This window comes from Phaseolus vulgaris, chromosome 2, assembly GCF_000499845.2.
Source record: "Phaseolus vulgaris cultivar G19833 chromosome 2, P. vulgaris v2.0, whole genome shotgun sequence".
NCBI lineage: Eukaryota > Viridiplantae > Streptophyta > Magnoliopsida > Fabales > Fabaceae > Phaseolus > Phaseolus vulgaris.
The window spans coordinates 26,516,527-26,535,705 of NC_023758.2; the positions used below are offsets into that span (position 1 = coordinate 26,516,527).

The following is a 19,179-nucleotide window of genomic DNA, read 5'->3' on the forward strand; positions in this document are numbered from 1 at the left end:
CCTGTTGTTCCACGAAGCATTCCAAGAATAGGTGTTGAGAAGTCTCTTCCGAAGTTTGACATAACCCACATCCAGAGGAGCCAACTACCACTCCTCTTCTACTTAAGCTGCTACGAGTTGGCATTTTATCCAAAAGAACTCTCCATGCAGTAGTCAAACCATTGGTAAAAGCTTTAACCTACCACAACTGTTTGAAGAAGGCATCAAAATTGTAATTAGCTTTACTTTTCAAGAACTCATACGTGGATTTAACCGAGAACATACTTGAAGGGTCCTTGCCCCACACACAGAAGTCCTCTTGCTCCATATTTAGAGAGCCCAAAGAAATACACATGGGAAATTGTTGTTCTTAAGCAGTTATGAAGTGTCTGAATATGATTGCAAATAGAGAAAGGAACATGGCGGACTCAACCATGCATCCTGTTCCCATAAAGGAACTAAGATCATACTCATAAGAAAGATAAAAAGCATATTAATAGTTATGAGGTAATATTGAATTGAATGAAAAAAATACAAAAGTATGAATATTTTTTATCAATAAAAAATAAATAAAATTAAAAGTGAATTATTAGAAGGATGTAATTTAATTGCATATTACTGTAAATGGATAATTTTTATTTTATTTTAGAATTTGGTGTATGTGAAGAGTTCAATTTTTTTTAAAGAAACTCTGAGTAAATTAGGTGCAAATGACATTTGTGAAGAAAGTGTATTTGGTGCATACGATTTTAATTAGTAGAAAAAATATAATTGTGTTGAAATTGTGCATGTGAAAATTGATTTGTATAATGCTATATAATTGAATTCTTACTTGCTATGTAAAATTTCAGTTAAACCAGATTGTACCAAACTTGTACTTATCACATACAATTTTAGTTCAATGATTTTTAAAGCTAATTAGATATCTAATTAGCTACCAAGAATTTAGATACTAAATTTAAAATCTAAATAATTGTATCTAAAACTTTAGTAGCTAATTAGATACAAATTTAGAAACTATTAATCAATAATAAAAACCAATTTAGATACCAATAATTTTTGTAATATGTAATATAGTCAATATAACAACTAATTATTTTTTTTTCTAAAATTAATTTCTATTTAATAATCTCTTTTTATGATTCTATATATTTTTTTATATCTTAACACTTTATTATTATTAATAATTATAATTTATTTTTATTAACATAATATTACCTATTATTATATTACCTATTGATCCTGCCTGTTGACCGGAACGCTGGAGAATGCCTCGTCAATGGATCGACGTGCGCACCGCTTCTCACCTCCGTTCCTCTCGGGATCTACTTCAAGAACCTGCAAAGAAACGATACGGCGCCGCTGCGGCCGATCGCACTCCGACGCTCAAGTCAGTGACGGTATCACCAAAAACTAAGAGAACTGGAACCGTGCAAATCCTCTCTCACAATCAGCTCTATCACTCGCAAGCGTAAAGTGTATGAACTGAACGTGCGTACCTCAGAAAGTTTGTTAAGAACTCTTATATACCTGGTGGCTTTCTCTCTCCTGGCAGTTACAGACTTGGACACGTGGCTCGCATCCAACTGTACACGTGCCATCATCTGGAGGCTCCCTGACTTGGCGCTGCTTCTACTCTCATTTTGGCTAAGTTACTTATGCATGGTACTGCCCAGTGCATAACTAACTTAGGAGTGCGATCTCTACTGGAACTGGCGAGTTAGGGCCTTCATACACCTTCCCTGTGGTCTCGCCGGCCGCCTTCATAATCTGCTTCTCCTTCATCTTCGGCGATGTGCTTATTCTGGCATCTCCGACTTCTTGGTCGCCTGAGTCTACATCTGGCGACTTCATCTTCAACCTGGCGATCGCCCATTCTGGTAAGCTGGAAATCGGAACACGCCAGCTTAACAACTGGCGACTACGCGTGCCCCCCGACTTCCTTCCCTTCTGCCAACCTGGCGCCTTGTCAACACGCCTACACTGTAGCAGGATGCCACGTCATCATACCCGACCACCAGGGCGGTACACCTATTATCTATAGTATTGAATCATTACTTTATTAATGTATTATTTTAAATAATTATATTATAATTTTTTGTGATTATAATATTAGTTTTGTATTGTTCCTGCCGGTTGACCAGGGACGTCTTTGCGCGTGGCTTGTCCTCACGAGTTAGGGCACCTTCGTTCTACACCGTCTGTGTGTACCTGAAAAGAAGTGAACAAAGGGGCGCCCTCGCGGCCGTTTGCACTCCGATGATCAAGTCAGCTGGCGAGAAACATTAAAGTGATACACCTGCGTATCGGAACACCGTGACTGGGTGCTCTGAAGGTGGTCTAATAACTGAGTAACTGAGTGCTACCCTAATTGCCTGTGCGTACAGTGGGTGCGCGAGCAAGCAACTAGAGTGTGTGTGTAAACTGTGAAAACTCGGATCCCCCGCCTCAAACGCCTAAAGCTCCTTTTTAACGTCTAAAGCATTTAAAGCGTCTTAAAGCGCATTTAAGGCGCTTAAAAACGTTCAACACGTTTAAAACGTTCAAAGCATTTAAAGCGTTCGAAACGTAAGCTAAGTAAACGCGTACCTTAGCAAACTCTCAGGGCAACGTGTACCCCCTGATGATTCGGTACTTACTGCCATGTGTTCTTCTGACTTGATCGCTATTCTCTATGGAGGGCCTTACAGCGTCGTAACCCACCTTAGGGATAATCCATCGTGTAAGTCCTCCTTCATCGAAGTGCATCTGGCACAAGGGGTGACTTTTTTGGGTGCCAACTCATGCGCCCCAACCTCTAGTCACTTGCCCTGGGGGTGTATATACCTTTCTCTCGTACCATGCACATGGTTTGCCCCTGGGCGTGGCCCTCTCACGGGTCGTATATGTCCCATGGGTCTCCCAGAGGTGGCGTGGGTACTTCACAAGTCAGGTTACACCTCACTGGTACTGGAACTATGGCCTTGAAGCCACCTGTCTCTTTTCTTTAATACTGTTCTGAGGTACTGAGGCCTCTCGTGGTGTCGCCCCCTCCATGGTCTTTTCTACCCGTGGGTATCGGGGGGTGACACCGTTGATGTCTTATCCTAGCGACACCTTAACCTGGCGATGCCTACACCTGGCGACGCCTCACTTTGGCGATGCCTCACCCTGGCGACGCCTCAAGCGGTCAACCTGTTGACTTTCTTCCCATGGCCCCCTTTAGGGGTCCCACCATATGTTGACCTTTGATTTAGCGTTGACTTTGACTTTGACTTTGGTCAACGCCCGGGGACGAGACGGTACACAAGCTCCCGAGTCTTGAGCTGATACTTGTTTTTAGCGAAAAGACTAAGGCCTCGCCCTATTATCCACGTGGCACTCTGATGACGTGGCATTTTCGGAGCGGCTGACGTGACATTCTTTGCGCTGCTGACGTGACATTCTCTACGCTGAAGAGGTACGTTTTAAGTTGCGCATTAATCTCTCGACACGTGGCACGATCCTACGGCTAAGGATGCGTGTCGTTAGCGCTTCTCGAGTTAACGTTATAACTTTCAAAAACGCGCGCTCGAAGCACTGTTCTATCACTTTTTGTATTCTCATCACTGTTCATCTTCTTCTCTGAGACCTTGCGACTCTTGCGTTCTTCCCCTCCACGAAAGCTCATACCTTTGCAACTCCCAACCACAAAAGGTATGGTTTTTCTACTCCGATGACCCCTCTTCTTTACTGTATTACTCTTATACTTGCCTGGGTCTGTTTAATTTTCTGCACTTCTTATGTTCTACTCCTTTCCTTCGCATTTCGTCGTTCTCCCCTCTTTTCTGGATTTCTCGCGTGGGTAGGGGTCTTCTTAGGGTTTATTTCCCCTTTTTCCCCTTAACCCTATTCACTGAACCTTTCCTCTTCTCCATTCTTCAGCTTCTTCATCAATCTATGGCACGCACCAAAACAACTGCCAATCCTCCTCACCCCGGGATCAACTATAGGGTTCAGTACCCCTGGGCCTCTGATGAGCTCTTAGCTGAATGCACAACCTTAACCACCGTTGGGGACGTGGAGGACCATCAGGGCGACCCACGACTATACAACTTCAATGCCTTCGGCAGCGTCCACGTCTCCGTTCGTCACGGCACCCCCGGGGAGCCGGTCTGCGTGGACGATAAGTCGAACAGCGGGAAACCCTTTTTCTTTCTTTACCAAACGGTATTCAAACACGTCGGTCTGCGCCTTCCCTTTACAGCCTTTAAGAGGGAGCTGCTCACCGAAATCAACACAGCCCCTGCCCAGCTACACCCCAACAGCTGGGCATTCATCAGGGCCTTCGAGATTCTGTGTGGGTACTTGGGCATTCTGCCCTCAGTGGACGTCTTCCTTCATTTCTTTGAAGTGAAGAAACAAGGGAAAAACCTCTAGGTGAGCTTTTCTGGAGTCGCTGGCAGGATACTCCTCACCCTTTTCCAGAACTCGTACAAGGGGTGGAAGGGCAATTTCTTCAGGGTGTGTTGCACCAAACATGACCCCTCCGCCCTGGACGGCTTCCCCTTATATTGGGTGGAAAAGCCAAAGCTGCTTAAGCCCAAATCTTTGGATGAATTAACCTCCACTGATAGGGAGGTATGTGTGGCTTTAGCCGGCCTGGGAGTCATCTTCAGCACCGTGAAACTCATAGCTTGCGAGTTTAACGCGAGCGCCCTTTCCACGTACTTCGGTAGGAAAATCTACACCCCTACTTGTCTTCTTTATATTTGCCTCTTGATGTGCTTTCTCTGATTGCTGTGTGTGTTGCTTATCTGCCCCAGACTTTTGTATGTGCTATATGTGCTTTTAACTGGTATTAACTCTAACCTCTTGCTCCTTTGTTTGTCTGGTGCAGCATCAGTGATGGACTCCTCGAGGCGAATTGCACTGGCCAAGACCTTGAGGGCTCGCCCCAAGGAGACATCTGCGAAGGCTGGCGCCTCCAGCACCCCCATCACTGAGTCCAACCTTCCCACCTCGCCAACACCATTCACCACTCAAACTCCCAACTCTCCCCATTCCCTTCAAACACCTAACTCACCCCCACCAATTGTTGTAGTCCCACTGGCTGTGGCTGCCAACCTCACCCCAGCCCCCCTTGACAAGGGTAAGGGTGTCCTCGTGGCCCCCTGATGACGAAGACTCTGGCGAGGGGCAAGTCTTCAAGAGGAGGAGGACCAACAGGGTCATCTCCTCATGATCTGCCTCCCCCCAACATGGAGAGTCGCTGTGGGACAACCCTCCCAGTGCCACATCTCCCCCACCACAAGCAGGCCAAGAGGAGGGGGCAGAATCCACACCCCCACCAACACAAACTGCGCCTCAAGCTTCCGCCCCATAGGTCTTGACGATTCCCCCTACCATCATGCAACTGATGAGGGGGTTCAATGAGAGGTCGCCAAGGAGCTCATATAGCGAGGCTAAGAAGGAAGGTATGCTGATGTGATTCCACTAGCCATATAGAGAATGATTCTTGACATTCTTAGGAATCACAAATTTTTTTATTCAAGATGGCTTTCTTTTTAAAGGAAAACGTCTTTGTGTTCCCCAAAGCTCTATTAGATTATCTCCTGTTAGAGAAGCTCATGAAGGGGGTTTAATGGGACATTTTGGGGTTGCTAAAACTTTGGATGTGTTGCATGAACATTTCTTTTGGCCTCATATGCATAAACATGTTCATAGTTTGTGTGATAAATGCATAGCTTGCCGCAAAGCTAAGTCTAAAATGCATCCCCATGGTCTTTATACTCCTCTTCCTATCCCTTCAATGCCTTGGGTAGATATATCTATGGATTTCATCTTAGGCTTACCCAAGACATCAAAGGGAAAGGACTCCATTTTTGTGGTAGTGGATCGTTTTTCAAAGATGGCTCACTTTATTCCTTGCCACAAAGTGGATGATGCATGCCACATTGCAAGCCTCTTCTTCCAAGAAGTGGTTCGCTTGCATGGGATTCCTAGGTCTATAGTGTCCGATAGAGATCCTAAGTTCTTGAGTCACTTTTGGAAGACCTTGTGGGGCAAGCTGGGAACTAAGCTTTTATTTTCTACCACTTGCCACCCACAAACTGATGGTCAAACCGAGGTGGTGAATAGAACTTTGAGACAACTATTGAGATGCTTTATTTCGGGGAATCCTAGAGTGTGGGAGAATTTACTACCCCATGTTGAGTTTGCATATAACCGAGTAGTAAATTCTACCACCTCCCATTCTCCTTTTGAGGTGGTCTATGGGTTTAATCCCCTAACACCTCTTGATCTTCTTCCTATTCCTCTTCTTGGAGATGTCTTGTGCAAAGATGGGGATGAAAAGGCTTCTTTTGTGAAAACTTTGCAAAAAGACATCAAGAAGAGAATTGAGAAGAAGGTTGGCAAGTATGCTGAACTTGCCAATAAAATGAGAAAAGCATTGTTGTTTGATGAGGGCGATTGGGTTTGGCTTCACTTGAGGAAGGATCGTTTTCCTACTCAAAGGAAGTCCAAACTAATGCCTCGAGGGGATGGACCTTTCCAAGGTCTCCAGAATTCGTGGTGTAAAAGAAAAACAGCAAGAATACTCAATTAAAATTCTAAAACAGAAACTTAAATTGCAAGAAATTAAAAGAGCTCTTGAAATAAAGTGCACACAACTCAACAATTAAACAAGAATGAACCTAAGACTCATGATACCACATGATGTGATTCCACTAGCCATATAGAGAATGATTCTTGACATTCTTAGGAATCACCTTGAGCTGGACATTATAGAGGCACTTTTCTTAGAGTTGGATCATTGTTCTAAGACAAGAACTCACCAAAAACTAGTACCAAATCCCATACTCATTTGGATGCTCCACATATTGTCAAATTGAATCAACAAAGAGAGGTAAAATTAAAAGGACCGAACAGAATTGAAATTAAAAGACAAGAACAGAACATACTTATTGGAAAATTAAAATAACCGAACCAAAAAGCTCAAGAACACAAGACAACATGAACAATTGAAAGAGAAGGAAGGAAGGAGAAGAGAATGCTCATGAAGATGGAAGGAGGATGGATGATCTCGCCACTAGAAGTGTGGAATGCTCCTAGATGAGAGTGATGCCGCCACTTGAGGACTCCATTGATCCATCAAGATAAGACTAGAGAAGAAGGCTTAAAGCTCTCCAAAGTTCACTCAAAATTTGAGTAGAGTTTTCTTAGATTAATTCCAATCTGAATTTTACAAGGAGAGCACCTCTATTTATAGCGTAAGGTGCTGAAAAATAAAGCTAAGAGAATTCAAAATTCCCTCCTAAAACTATTCAAAACCGGCGCCTATTCCATGCATGAGGAAGGTGTGACTCTTTCCTTCACTTTGGCACCTCCTATTCTACTCCTACACCTATCTACTAATACACCCCCCTAAAGCTCCTAACTAAAGCCTAAAAGATGCTAAAACAAAAGAGGTTTCTAATGTTTCCCTCTAAGCACCTTCAACTAAAGAAATTACAAAAAGAGAAAATAAATGTCCTCTAGCTCCCAAAGCTTTGAACATGCTTCTTCTAATCCTTTGAGGTGGACTTTGACCTCCATGGGCGTCTTCTATTTGTGCCTCCACCTCCTCTTGATCTTGTTGATTTGCCTCCATGTCCTCTTGGGCTTGATCTCCATCATATGCCCTACTACACGGGGGCCTTCCTGGCTATCGCACTCGATTGGCGCGCACAAGCTAAAACCAAGGCCATCGAGATGCAAACCCTTCAGGCTCTCAAGCGAGAGGTGGCCTCCCTGAAGGAGGAAAAGCTGAAGCTGGAGGATGTTTACCAGACCTCCCTGCCGGAGAATCGGAAGGTGGAGGAAGCGGCCACCCTGAGGCTACGCGAGGCTGACCAGAAGCACGCCGACCTTCTGGGCTCCATGGCCCCTCTGCAGGCGGAGGTGGCTGCTCTGAGGGAGGTGGCTAAATCCTCCAAGGCCCTTGGGGTGAAGCTGAACGAGGTTGAGGGGGAGCTAGTTGCAAAGATTGAAACTCTCCGCCTTCTCCAAGCTGAACATGACAAATCTCAAGCTGAAGTGAACAAGGTTCAGGTGGAGAAGGAATTCTTGGAAAAGCAGCTAGCGACCAAGGACTCCAAGATCGAGGAGTTGGAGAAAGCCAACCGAGACCTCCTCGGCGATATGGCCGACACTTTTGATGAGGGGTTCAAAGAGGCTCTGGCCCAAGCCTCATGTGAGAACCCAGGGATTAATACTTCCAAATGTGACCCTGGCAATCATATCGTTGACGGGAGGGTGGTGCCCCTCGACCTTGGAGAATGAACCGCCCTCAATAGACTTCTAACTTGCTTGTAAATTTGTTTTTACAATATTTTAAACTTTACTTGTACTTCTGACACTTAACTTTATTTGCTTGAATGTCATTCGAACGTCGCCTTTAAATTCTCGTGCGATCTCAACCTTCCTTGCACCTTTATCTGCTTCTGTTTTCTTTACCATATCGAATGTGTTACCCTCGATACATCTCTTTATCGCTTTCGACTCTAACTCTTTAGGTAGCATGTGACCTTCTTCCTTATTCTTCCCTTCTTAGTCGCAATACATACCCTTCTCGTGATCTTTCGTTTAGAACTCTACTTGACCTTCGTTTCTACGAGGAATCTTCCTCATGAAGGCGTCGCCTGCCTCGTCATTGCCCAAAGGCAAGGGAGGATTTAACTTCGCGTCTTTATCTTGTCTCTGATAACTTGTGTTTTTATGCTTATCCTCCTTACTCCTCGAATTTTTCTTTTCTTCTGAGATTATGAGAATCTTCAACCTGCTCTTTACTTACCTGTCTTGAATCCTGAGGCGCTTGCTGCCAAGGGCATTACTGGCCTCACCATTGCTTAGGATGAGAAAAGGGTCTCATCTCTCTTCTGGCTTCGATGTCGCTCAAGGGCGAGAAGGACTTATCTATTCATCCGGGGCCTCGACGTCGCTCGAGGGCGAGGGAGGTCTTTACCTGTTCATCTCTTGGGCTTCAACGTCGCTCGAGGGCGAGGAGGACTTATCTGTGCTATGGCCTCAACATCACTCAAGGGCGTGAAGGACTTATCTTACCTGTACTAGGTGTCCACGCTCGAGGAGAGACCTGCTCTGGGTGTGCTCAGCGTGTCTAAACACTTGGGACAAAAGTCACGCTTTGGTGCCCACGCCCGTGGAGAGGCCTATACAACAGTGCCGTATCGTCCACGAGGTGTCTAAAACACCAAGGCAACTTAACCCTTATCTCTGTGCACTTGGTGCCCACGCTTGAGGAGAGTCTTGCCACAGCAGCGCCATATCGTCCTCAGGGTGTCTGAAAACACCAAGTGACCTGGTTCTCCACTGCTCCGCAACTTCTTACCGTCTGATGCCCACGCTCGAAGGAAACGCCCCCCGCCACTTCCTTGCGAGGTGTCTAAACATCAGACACCGGAGCTAGCTATTCATACTTGAGGAGAGGGCGTCCCGAAGGAATCCCTTGACCCCTGCTCAGGGACTAGGCACCCGGATTTCAACTTATGTCTAACATCTGATACCGGGGCTAGCTATTCATACCTGAGGAGGGGGCGTCCCGAAGGAATCCCTTAACTCCTGCTCAGGGACTAGGCACCCGGATTTTAACTTATACTGAACATACATTTGAATTCCTGCTCTGGGCATGAGCATGCGCTGTTGCTACTTGCTCTGAATTTGACACCTGCTCCCTTATCTGGCGATGCCTACACCGGGCGTCGCCTCAGCCTAGCGATAGTTCATCTTGGCGACGCCTTATCTTGGTGACACCCCATCTTGACGATGCCTTATCTTGGTGATGCCTCATCTTGGTGACGCCTCAGCTTGGCGACACCCCGTCTTGGCGGTGCTTGCCTTGGGTGATCCCTACGCCTGGCAACGTCTACGCCCGGCGATGCCTTGAGTCTTTGTCTTTCGTTCCTTTAATCTTTGATCTTACATCATGTGAGGGGAAAGACTAAGATAAGGTTTGCTTTGAACTTTGTTTTTTACTTGAGTGACCTCATTAAAAACCCCTGAGAGGGAAAGAGAGTGTCCCTTTTACAATTTAACTAAAATAAAACTTTAAATTTGCCGCATTCCAGCTGCGTGGGATGGTGCTTCCCTCTAGGGTCTCTAGATTGTACGAACCATTTCCCTTGGCTTCGGTCACTCTGAAGGGCCCGGTCCACTTGGGAGACAACTTATTCTCCAACTCATACGGATGGGCCTTCCTTATGACCAGGTCACCCACTTGGATTTGTCGCCGCTTCACCTTAGAGTTGTACTGACGCTCCACTCTTCTCTTCACGGCCTCAGCCTTTATTCTCGCCTCTTCTCTGGCCTCGTCTAACAGATCTAGGTTCACCTTTCTTTCTTCATTGGATTCTTCTGCCACAAAACATAGGAAACGCGGAGAACTCTCGTGGATCTCTACTGGGATCATAACGTCTGACCCGTATACTAAGCTGAAAGGTGTCTCCATGGTGGAAGATTGAGGCGTGGTGTGGTAAGCCCACACAATACTTGGCACTTCTTCTGCCCACGCTCCTTTGGCTTTCTCTAATCTTCTCTTCAACCCCCTCAGCAAAACTCTATTTGCTGATTCTACCTGCCCATTCGTCTGAGGGTGTTCGAATGATGCAAACACTTGCTTGATTCCTACCTCTGCACACAACTTCCGCAACTGTTGGCTCGCAAACTGAGTGCCATTATCTGAGACGAGACGCCTTGGCACCCCGAAACGACACACAATGTTCTTCCACACAAAGTGTTGTACCTTATGTGCAGTGATTTGGGCCACCGGTTCTGCTTCTATCCACTTCGTGAAGTACTCGATGGCTACTATCAAGTACTTCATCTGCCTTATCGCCAGGGGGAAAGGTCCCAGAATGTCGAATCCCCATGTGTGGAAGGGCCATGGGCTGTGAATCAACCTCAACTCCTCTGGAGGCGCCTTATGCCAGTCAGCATGCATCTGGCACTACTTGCATCGCTGGGCATATATTACACAATCTTCCCACATCGAGGGCCAATAAAATCCTTCGCGAATTACCTTCGAGGCTAATGATCTTCCTCCCACATGACTTCCACAAATTCCCTCGTGGAGTTTCGACATGATCCTTGTACACTCGTCACCACTCACACATGTCAGAATTGGGTGCGTGAACCCATGCCTGAATAGCACTCCATCCACGAGAGTGTACCTTACAGAATTCTTCTTTATCCTCTTTCCCTCTCCAGGCTCTGCTGGGAGGATCCCATATGCAATATACCGCCTATAAGGCGTCATCCACATGTCTCCCTCTTCCAAAACACATACCTGCGCCTGCTTTTCTTCTTCGGGCGAGGCCGCATATGTGCTAATGCGGGGTGTCCTTGCCGTATCTTGGGTCAAGGAACGATGGCTCCTTGGCTTTGCTCTTACTGTGCTAATGTGAAGAACATCCACCCTGTTATCTTCCACAAACCTTCGCGGCGCTTTGAGCGTTTCCTGGATGACTGTCCTCTGCCTTCCCCCCTTGCCTGAGCTGGCCAGCTTGGCAAGCAGGTCAGCTCTGACATTCTGTTCTCTTGGGACATGCACCAGCTTAAAAGCGACAAACACTCCTTTCAACACCTGGACATACTTCAGATAGGCCGCCATCCTTGGGTCCTTTGCCTGATACTCCCCAATCACCTGCCCTGTGACCAATTGTGAATCGCTCTTCACCACGAGACTCTGCGCGCCCATCTCTTTGGCCGAGAGCATTCCAGCTATCAGCGCCTCGTATTCAGCTTGGTGATTGCTTGCTTTGAAGGCGAAGCGTATGGCTTGCTCGATCAGAACCCCGTTAGGCCCCTCCAAAACTATTCCCGCACCACTCCCCTGTTGGTTGGAGGACCCATCCACTGAGAGCAACCACTATGATGCTAACTCCAGCTCTGGGGCGCCTCCGGGTGAGAGTTATGCGACGAAATTTGCATAGACATGTCTTTTGATCCCCTGGGTTGTACTAAATATCAAATTCTGACAACTCCACTGCCCAACGAAACATCCTCCCAGCTACATCTGGCTTCTGAAGTACTTTCTAAATGGGGAGGTTCGTCATCACCACCACTGTGAAACTGTGAAAATAGTGGCGTAGCCTCCTGGCGGAGAACACTACTGCCAACGCCGCCTTTTCCAACGACTGGTATCTCATCTCTGGGCCTTGCAAAGCCTTGCTCACAAAGTAGATGGGCTTCTGCACTTGCTCCTGCTCCTGGACAAGCACATAACTGATGGCCCACTCAGTCACAGCGAAGTACAAACGAAGGGGGACGCCTGTTTGTGGCTTGCAAAGCACTGGTGGCGTCGCCAAGTACTCTTTTAACTTGAGGAATGCTGTTTCGCACTCATCTGTCCACGTGAAACGGCTATTTCTCTTGAGGCACTGGAAATAGGGGTGGCCCTTCTCACCTCCGGTAGACACGAATCTTGACAAAGCCGTCATCCGCCCAGTTAGCTGCTGCACTTCTTTCACTGAGGTTGGGCTCCTCATGGCAATTATGGCTGCACACTTATCAGGGTTTGCCTCTATCCCCCTCTCTGTGAGAATAAACCCCAAAAACATAGCCGCCTCGACCCCGAAGACACACTTCTCAGGGTTCAGCTTGAGGCGATACTTGGATATGGTAGCAAACAGCTCTTCCAGATCCGTTGCGTGTTGCCCTCTCTCATGCGAAGTCACCACCATGTCATCTACGTAAGCCTGCACGTTCCTTCCCAGCATGGGTGCAAGGACCTTGTCCATTAGCCTCTGGTAGGTGGTGCCTGCATTCTTCAGCCCAAATGACATCACCTTATAACAGTAACTACACGTCTCTGTCATGAACGCCGTTTTACTCTCATCCCTTGGATGCATCTTGATCTGATTGTAACCTGAGAATGTATCCAAGAAACTCAGCATCTTGCAGCACGAGGCGCTGTCTACCAATGCGTCGATGCTGGGTAGCGGATACGAATCTTTGGGGGCAAGCTCTGTTAAAATCTGTGAAGTCGACGCACATCCTCCACTTCCCATTTGCTTTCTTCACCAGGACGACGTTGGCTAGCCACTCAGGGTATTGTATCTCCCTGATGTGATCATCACTTAAAAATTTCTGCGTTTCCTCCTTTACTACGAGGCGCCTTTCCTCGTTGAATTTCCTCCTCCTCTGTCGTATAGGGCGAACCTTGGCGTCCATGGTGAGGCGGTGGCACAAAAAGTCTGTGTCGATATGTGGCATGTCTGAGGCGGACCATGCAAACGCATCTAAGTGGCGCGCGATCACGGCTGCCACTTCATCCTGTTCCTCCTGGCTCAACAAGCGTCCTAGCTTGAATGCCCTGCTACCAATCTTTCTCTCCACCACGTTGTTCCACGGTTGGTCTTCGCTTCCTTCTCTCCTAGTCGTCGCCTCATTGGCTTCTCCAAACGAGGCCTCCTCCGCAACCCCGTGAACTGTGAAAACTCGGATCCCCCGTCTCAAACGCCTAAAGCTCCTTTTTAACGTCTAAAGCATTTAAAGCATCTTAAAGCGCATTTAAAGCGTCTTAAAGCGCATTTAAGGCGCTTAAAAACGTTCATCACGTTGAAAACGTTCAAAGCATTTAAAGCGTTTAAAGTGCTTTAAAGCGTTCGAAACGTAAGCTAAGTAAACGCGTACCTTAGCAAACTCTCAGGGCAACGTGTACCCCCTGATGATTCGATACTCACTGTCATGTGTTCTTCTGACTTGATCGCTATTCTCTGTGGAGGGCCTTACAACGTCGTAACCCAACTTAGGGATAACTACGACCTTAAAGCCATCTTTCTCTTCTCTCTAACTTGGCTTCTGGCTATTTCGTCCCCTCCACAGTCTTTCCTACCCGTGGGTATCGGGGGGCGACGCCATCAGTGCCTTATATTGTGGACATCTTTCTTCACTTCTTTGAGGTGAAAAGGCAAAGAAACAACCTTTGGGTGACCCTCAGCAATGTTCCCGGCAGGGTCCTCCTAACCCCCTTCCAACACTCCTTCACAGGGTGGAAGGGCAAGTTCTTTAAGATTTGCTGTTCCGACCTCGTGCCCTCCGCCCTTGACGGCTTTCCACTGTACTGGGTGAAGGAGGCAAGGGCCCTGAAGTCCAGGCCTCTTAAGAGGTTTCCTTTATTGGGTTTTTGCATGATTTATCTTGTGGTGCCTTGGTTTGTGCCCGTCTTTCACCATGCTTGTCTCTTTTGGTGCAGGTTTGAAGATAAACCGACAACAAAGATCGCTGCTGGCCCAGGCGTTGAGGTCCGAGCACGGGGCTTCATCATCATCCTGTTTAGACTCCGGAGGCCACTGCAGGGTGGCCATGATTGTCTTTCGTTCACTTAGCAACTATTATGAACTTCATTTGTAATCATAACTCTTGTTTTACGCTTGATTTACGCTTAAACGCTACCTGCTTTATCCTTGCATGCTCGCGTCTACTTCTGCTTCCTATGTCATGCTGCGTGCGTTACCTCTGGCACTCCCCTCCATTTTGTTTAGGAGGGCTTATTTCATCTGTATTGAGTGTCCACGCTCAAGGAGAGACATGCTCTAGGTGTCCTTAGCGTGTTTAACACTTGGGACAAAGTCGCGCTTCGGTGCCCACGCCCATGGAGAGGCCTGTATAACAGCGCCGTATCGTCCTCAGGGTGTCTAAAAACACCAAGGCTAAGTGTTCCCATTTGATACTGGGGCTAGTTATTCATACTTGAGGAGGGGGCGTCCCAAAGGAATCCCTTAAGCCCTACTCAAGGACTAAAACTCCTGGATTTTACCTTATCAAACATCTGATACCGGGGCTAGCTATTCATACCTGAGGAGGGGGCGTCCCGAAGGAATCCCTTAACCCCTGCCCAGGGACTAAGCTCCCAGATTGCACCTTGTGTTGGACATACCTGTCATCTTGACCTCTAGGAGCACGCATGTGTTCTTACTACTTGCTTCGAACTCTGATGTCTGCTCCCCATTTGGCGATGCCTACGTTTGGCGACGCCTCACCTTGGCGACTCTCATTTTGGCGACGCCTCATCTTGGCGGTGCCTCATCTTGGCGATGTTCCACCTTGGCGACATCTCATTTTAGCGACGCCCCCTCCTTGGCGATGCCTCATCTTGGCGACGCCTGACGCCGCCTTAAGTCTTTGTCTTTTATTTCTTTAACCTTTGGTCTTACACTTTGAGTGGGAGGAGAAAAAAAACTGAGACAAAGTTTTCTTGAACTTCTTTTTTAATTGGGTGACCTCATTAAAAAACCCCCGAGAGGAAAAAGAGTGTCCCCTTTACAACTTGTATTTCATTATTCTTAACTAACATAACTTAACTGAAATAAAATTTCAAATTGGCCGCATTCCAGCTGCGTGGAATGGGACCTCCTTCCAAAGTCTCTAGATTGTATGAACCATTCCCCTTGGCTTTGGTGATTCTGAAGGGTCCGGTCCATTTGGGAGATAACTTATTCTCTAACTCATATGGGTGAGCCTTCCTCATGACTAAGTCACCAACCTGGAATTGCCGCGACTTCACCTTGGAGCTATACTGTCTCTCCACTCTTCTCTTTACTGCCTCAGCCTTTATTCTTGCTTCCTCCCTGGCTTCGTCTAGTAAGTCTAGGTTCACTCGCCTTTCTTCATTGGACTCTTCAGCCACAAAATTCTGGTAACGTGGCGAAAAGCGAAACGTAGAGCTTGCTCGATCAGCACACCATTAGGTCCCTCCAAGACTATTCCTGCTCCACTTCCTTGTTGATTAGAAGAGCCATCGACCGAGAGCAACCACTGCGATCCTGACTCCACCTCTTGGTCGCCTCCGGGTGAGAGCTCTGCAACGAAATCCGCATATACCTGTCCTTTGATAGATCCTCTGGGCTCGTATTGGATGTCAAACTCTGATAGCTCCACCGCCCAGCGAACCATCCTTCCAGATACATCAGGTTTCTGCAGTACCTTCTGGATGGGAAGGTTCGTCATCACCACTACTGTGAAACTGTGAAAGTAGTGGCGGAGCCTCCTGGCCGAGAATACCACGGCCAAGGCTGCCTTTTCCAGCGACTGATACCTCGTCTCTGGGCCTTGCAAGGCCTTACTCACAAAATAGATGGCCCTCTGTACTTGGTCCTGCTCCTGGACTAGCATAGAACTGATGGCCCGCTCCGTTACCGCAATGTAGAATCGGAGGGGCACGCTTGCCACTGGTTTGCAAAGCACTGGTGGCGTTGCCAAGTATTCTTTCAACTTGAGGAATGCTGCTTCACACTCGTCTGTCCATGAAAAACGGCTATTTCTCTTGAGGCACTGGAAATAGGGGTGTCCCTTTTCTCCTCCCGCAGAAACGAACCTTGATAGCGCTGCCATTCGCCCTGTCAGCTGTTGCACTTCTTTCACTGACGTTGGGCTCCTCAAAGCAATGATGGTTGCGCACTTATCAGGGTTTGCCTCAATTCCTCTCTTTGTAAGCATGAAGCCTAAAAACTTTCCCGCTTCAACCTCAAAGACACACTTCTCGGGGTTCAGTTTGAGGCGATACTTTGAGATGGTGGCAAAAAACTCTTCCAGATCTGTTGTATGTTGCCTCCTATCGCGCGAAGCTACCACCATGTCATCCACGTAGGCTTGTACGTTCCTCCCTAACATAGGCGCCAGGACCTTGTCCATTAACCTCTGGTAGGTGGCGCCTGCATTCTTCAACCCGAACGGCATCACTTTGTAGCAGTAGCTACATGTCTCTGTCATGAATGTTGTTTTACCCTCGTCCCTCGGGTGCATCTTGATCTGATTGTATCCCGAAAAAGCGTCCAAAAAGCTCAGCATCTCGCAACCCGAGGCACTATCCACCAGGGTGTCAATGCTGGGTAGTGGATATGAATCCTTGGGGAATGCCTTGTTCAAGTCTATGAAGTCCACACACATCCTCCACTTCCCGTTTGCCTTCTTCACCAGAACGACGTTGGCCAGCCACTCGGGGTATTGGATTTTCCAGATGTGTCCAGCGCTCAACAACTTCTGTGTCTCTTCCTTCACCACGAGGCGCCTTTCTTCGTTAAACTTTCTCCTCCTCTGTCGCACAGGGCGAACCGTGGTGTCCATGCTAAGGTGGTGGCATAAAGTCAGGGTCGATGCCCGGCATGTCTAAGGCGGACCACGCAAAAGCATCTAAGTGGCGTTAAATCACCTCCGCCATTTGGTCCTGTTCCGCTTGGCTCAACAGACGCCCCAGCTTGAACGTTTTGTCGCCGATCTGTCTCTCCAGCACATTGGCTGCCGGTTGGTCTCTACTATCTTCTTTTGAGGGTGTCGCCTTATAATGCTCTCTAGGCGACGCCTCTTCTACTGGCAAAGCGTCGTCATGCCTCTCCTCCGTGTGCACGTCTGCTTTAGGCGTCGCCCCTACGGGTGCGGCCTCGCCAGGCGGTGACTCCGTAGGCGTCGCCTCACTCGAGGATTCTACTTCCATCGTCGTGTCTAAACTCGGTGGACGTTCGAATACCATGAACACACCTCTCTTTGTCTTTAAACTGTTTTCATAGCATTTTCGCGCTTCTTCTTGATCTGACTTGATGACGATCACCCTGCCACTGAGATCTGGCAACTTCATCTTCATGTGGCACGTGGAGGATACTGCTCTCAGCCTATTCAACGCCGGTCTTCCCAACAGGATGTTGTAAGCCGAATTGGCGTTTACAACTAAGTACCAAATGCTTTCAGTACGTGAGGCCGCTCCATCTGTGAATGTCGTTCTCAGCTCCAAGTAGCCACGTACTTCCACCTGGTTGTCAGCGAACCCATACAAGCACCCGGTGTAGGGCTTCAAAAGGTCGGGAGACAACCGTAGCTTGTTGAAAGTCAACCAGAACATAACATCTGCAGAACTTCCCTGGTCGACTAGCACCCTGTGCACCTTTCTTCCAGCTGTGACAACCGAAATGACCACGGGGTCATTGTCGTGTGGGATGACATCGCGTAGGTCCGCCCTCGTGAACACGAGGTCTGACTCCCACGGGTCGCCTGAGATTTTTTCGTCAATCGAATTTACTCCCCTCGCATATTTCTTGCGTTGGGATGCAGTGGGTCCCCCTCCCGAAAAACCACCAGAAATGGTGTGAACTTCGCCATGGACCGGCATCTCATGCGCTTGATCCTCCGCTGGTTCTGGCAGGGCCGCGGTCGTGGCGGGTTCAGCGAGATAATTCTTCAAGAACACGCTTTTTACTAACTCGTCCAACTGGTACCCCAACGATAGGCAGTTGTTGATGTGGTGACCGAAAGCTTCATGGAACTCACACCAAGAGTCCTTGCGAGGCCCTAACACCTTGTCAGTCTTCACTGGTCGCCTCAATCTTTCGACTATATTAGGTACGGCGATCAGGTCCTTCAACTCCACCACGAAGTCGTACCTTGCTGGTCTGGCCCTTTCTCTAGCCGGACGATTTCCTCCCGCTTGACCCCTAGGTTGGGGTTTTCTCGCCTCGTAGGGGCGTCTCCCTTCCTGATTCTTCCTTCCCGTTGTGGTCTCGTTGACCCTGACGGGCTGAGCCCGTGTCTGTGCTCTCGGGCGTGTGGGTACGACACTCGTGCGCTTCTCGCACACCTCTCCCTCGGAGGCGATATGCTCTACTGCGCGATGCCTTATTTCAGCGAAGGTCTTGGGGCGATTGTGAATGATTGATTCGCAAAAGGGGCCAGGGCATACGCCTTTCCTGAACGCATACACGATCATAGGCTCCTCCGTAGTGCCGACCTTCACCACTTGAGCCCCGAAACGGTTGATGTACTCCTTCAAGGTCTCACCCTGATATTGTCTTACGTCGAACAGATCGTACGAAACGGGCGGGGGGGGGGGGGGGGGGCGCCTGTTCGCTAAGTATTGCTCCCTGAATAACTGCGACAGCTGCGGGAAAGACGTGATATGGCCATCGGGAAGGCTGATGAACCAGTCCATGGCCATTCCTGTCAAGGTGCTCATGAAGAGCTTGCATCTTACGGCATCGGAGCCGCCTACCAGCATCATCTGCTTGTGGAACGTAGTGAGATGTGCTTCGGGATCCTCCATCCCCGTGAAGATCACCTTGGGCCCTGCGAATATGTTGGGGACTAACGCCTCCAGAATCTCCTGCGAGAATGGCGTGGAAAACTCCCTTGGGGGGGTGAGACGTTCGGTCTCATCTGGGTCGCGTTGCCCTTGGTTGTTGCGCAAACCGCGACGCA

At 48.1% G+C, this 19,179-nt stretch overlaps 3 protein-coding genes across 3 annotated transcripts; 1 reads left to right on the forward strand and 2 right to left on the reverse strand.

Annotated features, from left to right (window-relative positions):
* The first annotated feature begins 7,692 nt into the window (after nucleotides 1-7,692).
* LOC137809283 (uncharacterized) lies at nucleotides 7,693-8,262 on the forward strand. The gene has a single exon (XM_068610415.1). It carries the CDS (start codon nucleotides 7,693-7,695, stop codon nucleotides 8,260-8,262), a length of 570 nt encoding a protein of 189 aa, XP_068466516.1.
* Nucleotides 8,263-10,942: 2,680 nt separating this feature from the next.
* Nucleotides 10,943-11,692, reverse strand: LOC137809284 (uncharacterized). Its single transcript, XM_068610416.1, has one exon. The coding sequence runs from the start codon at nucleotides 11,690-11,692 to the stop codon at nucleotides 10,943-10,945; it is 750 nt and encodes a 249-aa protein (XP_068466517.1).
* Nucleotides 11,693-17,137: 5,445 nt separating this feature from the next.
* Nucleotides 17,138-18,691, reverse strand: LOC137809285 (uncharacterized). The gene has a single exon (XM_068610417.1). It carries the CDS (start codon nucleotides 18,689-18,691, stop codon nucleotides 17,138-17,140), a length of 1,554 nt encoding a protein of 517 aa, XP_068466518.1.
* Nucleotides 18,692-19,179: the final 488 nt, after the last annotated feature.

Bases quoted from the DNA above. Each gene is read 5' to 3' on its own strand.
- LOC137809283 (XM_068610415.1), top strand. From the start codon at position 7,693: ATGCAAACCCTTCAGGCTCTCAAGCGAGAGGTGGCCTCCCTGAAGGAG.
- LOC137809284 (XM_068610416.1), bottom strand. From the start codon at position 11,692: ATGGGCGCGCAGAGTCTCGTGGTGAAGAGCGATTCACAATTGGTCACA.
- LOC137809285 (XM_068610417.1), bottom strand. From the start codon at position 18,691: ATGATCGTGTATGCGTTCAGGAAAGGCGTATGCCCTGGCCCCTTTTGC.